Genomic DNA, 4,810 nt, shown 5'->3' with positions numbered 1-4,810 from the left:
CAAATCAATATGGAATTTTGTTTCTCTATTTGCTTGTATGTTTTTTTTTATGGAATCATTTTAAATAAAGGCTAAATGCAGTCTGTGTGCAATTCATTCAAATACACACGAAAATCGTGTTATTCAGGTGCTAAAGCACTAGGCGGAGTTTGCCTCTTGATGAGTTACGCAGAGATGGCAGCAATATGTTGACCGCACCTGGTGGCTCTTAGATCGATTATCACAGTTTATATAAGCCCAACTGATTGTTTTGATAAACTCTGCAAGGCAGATGTGGCGTGCTGTCAGTAGTTGAATTTTGTGTTTCTTCTTTTTACCTCCTCAAATTCCATTATTATTATTTTTTTTTTCTCCTGTTTTGTGGTCAATTTTAAGCATGTAGTTGTTATGAAGTTAGAAGTGGTGCCTCTCCGCGCAGCCGCAGCCTGTGAAAGAATATCAAATTAAGGGAATAATCAAACAAAAGAGAGAGAAAATAAAAATCCCAGACTTTTAAAAACAAAAGAGAGACGAAGAAATTAAAAGTTCAGGACAACGCTTACTTCGAATGTTTGTTGTCATGACTGTTTTTTTTTTTAGATATTGACCTTATTAGACAGAGTCTGCTGTCACTTTAGTAACTAAACTCTGCTGACTTAGTTTACAATTTCATTGTGACTTAAATTATAACTGACGGTGAACAAATTCTAGGTCTAACAATTCTATGCACATGCGCCTCCCAGTTCAGTAGATGGCGACATATACCCAGTTTATGAACCGCTTGGACTGTAGTGCAACAAGAAGGGAAAGGAAACGAGGAAGTGTGGAGGACAGGTATAGATGTGATTTTTATTCCTTTTCATGATTTGTCTTTGATGTAAACCTACACTTTTTTGAGCAAGGGACCAGCGTTCCGTGATCTCAGAAGATGAGGCCATATTCTCTGTGTATTTGAAGAGATATTGAACTTTCTGACCAAGGCTGTCATTTAGACAATAAACTTGACGTTAACTAGTTAGGCTCGTCATCAGTTTTTGGATCGCTTCCAAGCTTTGGTGTAAATGCGGAAAGGTTTTCTCTCCGACCAGATTAACAAATCAATTTAACTTTTAACTTTGAACATGCATGTATAGAACTATGCACGCTTCTGCGGTGGTCGTTTATTACCTTGGCTGACAATACATAAAGAGAGACTTTCCACATTACCAGACTTTGTACAGTTTACATGACACTTGCATTTGATTTCTCTTGACTGCGGATATTTTTAAGAACAATAAATGATACGATAAATTGGTTTGCTCTACTTTGACCGCGATCAACTTTGACGCTGTGAATTGCGGGAAATATTTCGCTTTGCTTTATGATGGTAGCTTTTAGAGGGAAAATGTGTCTCATGGCAGTTGTCATGATGAAGAAGTATTAATATTATAGGGGCCTGAGCCTGCCTGATTACTACATGCAGCAAAATGTACCTGTGTGTTGGAACAATGCGCATTTCTTATGTAGAAGAGAAGGCCTCTGTGTGTCTGCAACACCTCGGAGCGAACACGAATTATCCTGTGCTCCACGAGAGAAGTTATCTTGTAAACCCTCATAGATGTCCTTGGAAGTCTGTCTCACTGTATGAAAAGGTCTGCACTCCTTAATCACAGTGAGAACCGCACTTCTTTTCTGAGGTGTACCTCTCCCATGTGCATGAAAACTCTCATTACAGGGGACTCCAAAATTCCCTAACAGATTTTACAAGCTTAATGAATGTCTGGGAGCAAACAAACTAGACTTAAACTGAGACACTGTCATTAGCTTTCTCTCATTACTTTAAAATCAACTTTGTGCAACTTGTGGATTATGAAGTATAGCTTACATACATAGAAAAAGTATCAGAGATATAGTATGTCCGCACATTTGGGAGTCTGTAATTCCATTTTGGTGCACACATCGACATGTTTACCTTTTGAGGTCATTCACATTTCATATGTTCATACATTTCATATGTTTTCATAACTGATTCAGATTACTGTCTGTGTTTCTGTGGTGATAATGGTTGTGCTTGTACCTTACATTTCTGCAGTGATTTATGGACAGTCTGAGAAATGCCACTGTTTCGTCAGTTTGAGACCAAACCAGAGAAAGAGAGGGTGAGGAAGAGAAGGAGAAAACATGGCACAAACGAGGAAGATGGAGAATACCCCTCCTCACTGATGCGTATGTGCCTGCTTAGTGTGGCAGAGAATATGAAGGAGGTTTGGGTCAAAGACTATGCCCAGAACTACATAGATCAGTACTTCTTCAGATATATCATGGGACCCTTTAGTCTGCTGCGTGAGTAATACATATATGTGTGTGTGTGTGTGCCTATGTGGGAGAGAGAGAGATGGGTGAGAAGTGAGAGAACAGGTGTGTTTCTGCAAGTTGGCCTTTACAGTGTTTGTATCTGTTATGTTTCTCTGTATATTTAACCACTTTGTCTGAGATACGTGTGTCGGTTTGACTGTCTCCGTGTGTTTACACCCTGTGTGTAATGTCTCTCTGTTTCTTATTCCAGCGGGAGATATTTTGGAGGAGCTGGTGTGTATTCTGTCCTCGCGGAATCTGCTAACTCGTGCTGCCCTCCACTTACTCCTGCTGCCTCAGCTCCGCGCTCTCTCCCTGTCCGCCTGTCCTAATTTAGTTAACTCCAATCTCTGTACCCTCATTGGGACGCGATGCCAGGTCTGCCCCACATACACACATTACCCACATATGATTACTTAATGTTACTTAAAAGCTTGAGTGACAATCCCGTACTATTTCTTATACTGTTATGACGTTCTATAATGATGATAGCTCTCCCACTTCTTTCGATCTATCTTTTTTTCTTTCTTTCTTTCTTTCCCCCTACCTTCCCCAGTCATTGCAGTCTCTGGACCTCAGTGATGCTACAAACATTTCTGCCCCAGTCCTTTGTGAGCTGCTGGGCTCCCTGCCCTCCCTGCGTTCCCTCTCTCTGGCTGGAACTCTGAGCGACCGCAGGGTTTTAATGGCAGTCGCCCAACACTGTCCCAGGCTACGGCACCTGGATGTCTCCCGTTGTCTTCACCTGACTCCTCCAGACCTGCTGTCCATAGTCCAACGGCCCGAGGGGACAAGGCTCCTCTTCAGTATCCGAGCATTAGACATTGGTCTCGAGGAGAGTGAAGCTGCTGTAGTCCTATCAGTCGCTTACTTATTACTTACGCAGCCATCTCTGCAGAGACTCGCCATGGAAGGGTTAGGACGAGCCTGCAACCTCATCGCAAGTAAGGAATTCTGGGTAGCGGAGGATTTCGCCAGCCGCAGAGGTATGGCGAGTCTCAGAGACGTATGGGCTGAGAGAATGCAGGAAAATGAACGAAAAGGAGCAGAAGGGACAGAGATGGGGCATGAGAATTTTTCTTTTGCTGAAGAAAAAGATGAGTGGTTTCCCGCAGGAAGCGAGGATGATGAGATCATTAGAGACGAAGAAAGAGTTGGAGGTGGCAGAGAGAAAGACGTGCCGAGAGAGAAGACAGATGAGAGAGGAGGAGTGCAAGGTCAGAGCGATGAAAAAGAAAACGTTGTCATACTGCCTCTCAAAGAGGCTCATGGGGTGTGTTTCAAGACTTTGACGGCCGTTGGCAAACTCTGCCCTGATATTTGTGCTCTTTCAATCAACTGTCAAGATGAAGATGATGATGATGATAACGAGGAGGCTCAGTCGGGTGCACGTTTAGTCCAGGGCTTGGGCCGATGGTCCGGTCAGCTACGGAACCTTTCGATGCGGTTCCCAGGGCCCCTGTCGGAACTGATCCCGGCGGCCCAATCCGTGGGGTCGACCCTAACCTCTTTAACTCTGGAGGGAGTCAAAACAAACAGAGACTGCCCGTTAATGGAACTCATAAAGGCTTGCCCCAAGCTGACCTCGCTTGTTATTCTCATAGAACCTCCAACCTCACACCAGGAGGAGGAGGAGGAAGAGGAGGAGGCGAATGATGAAGACGAGCTTAGTCGTTTGTCCTGTCTTCCTCAGCTTCGCTGTGTAACGCTGAAGTAAGTAAAGCAGTCACTCAAACAGTGCAAAAAATGACCCCATATACCAAATTAATACTTTTCTTTCTACAACTAATACTGACAGTATGTCTAGTAGTGCTACCACTAATACTACTACTGCTACTAGTAATAATAATAATATCATTCAAGTATCACTATTATTTGCATTCATAATATTAATTCTAAATTTAAAGTGCTTAATTTAAACATTTATAGATTAATTATAGATTAAGTATAATTATAGAACTAAATGTTGATTAATCAGTGTCACTTGTCACACTCCAATATTATGTATGTTGCACTCTGTAATACTTTGTTAGACTCTAATGCACAAATGTATTTTTTATTCCCTCAGTTTTGCATTGGATGAGCAGCAGATGAGACCTTTTATGTCACTGAGGCATCTGAAGGGGGCGCTATGGGCTCTACTGAGAGGTTCCGTTCTTCTGGAGAAGCTCTCACTGATTGCTGTTCCCTGTCCATTAGACCCCGTGTTTCGACTGGTCTTAGACCACAATGCTAAACCCTTAGGGACCCCGGACAGCCCACCGCTGATGCGCCTGAAACACGTTAACCTCAATCGCTCTGACATCTCCGTGGAAACAGTGTCACGGTTCGTAACTGCCGATAATCGGTTGTCCACGCTGGATCTGAGTGGATGTTGGGCAATAAGCCTGAGAGACATCACAAATTTACAGAATAAAGTTAAAAAGAGGCGCTGTAACCTGCACATTGCATGGAATTGAAGCGAAGAGTTCTGTTGAACTTTTACTGATGTCCACTG

General features: G+C 42.8%; 1 protein-coding gene across 2 annotated transcripts; it reads left to right on the top strand.

Annotated features, from left to right (window-relative positions):
* Window positions 1-2,058: 2,058 nt before the first annotated feature.
* On the top strand, window positions 2,059-4,810 carry LOC115828018 (uncharacterized). 2 transcript variants are annotated; one of them, XM_030791915.1, is made up of 5 exons: window positions 2,059-2,301; window positions 2,525-2,691; window positions 2,870-3,424; window positions 3,485-4,026; window positions 4,382-4,810. In XM_030791915.1, exons 1-5 carry the CDS (start codon window positions 2,073-2,075, stop codon window positions 4,770-4,772), a joined length of 1,884 nt encoding a protein of 627 aa, XP_030647775.1. In that variant the 5' UTR covers window positions 2,059-2,072; the 3' UTR covers window positions 4,773-4,810. The 2 variants fall into 2 exon arrangements, with proteins under 2 accessions (XP_030647775.1, XP_030647774.1); XM_030791914.1 differs by having other exon boundaries at window positions 2,870-4,026.

This window comes from Chanos chanos, chromosome 14, assembly GCF_902362185.1.
Source record: "Chanos chanos chromosome 14, fChaCha1.1, whole genome shotgun sequence".
NCBI classification, from domain to species: Eukaryota; Metazoa; Chordata; class Actinopteri; order Gonorynchiformes; family Chanidae; genus Chanos; species Chanos chanos.
This window is presented reverse-complemented; position numbering and strand designations above follow the sequence as displayed.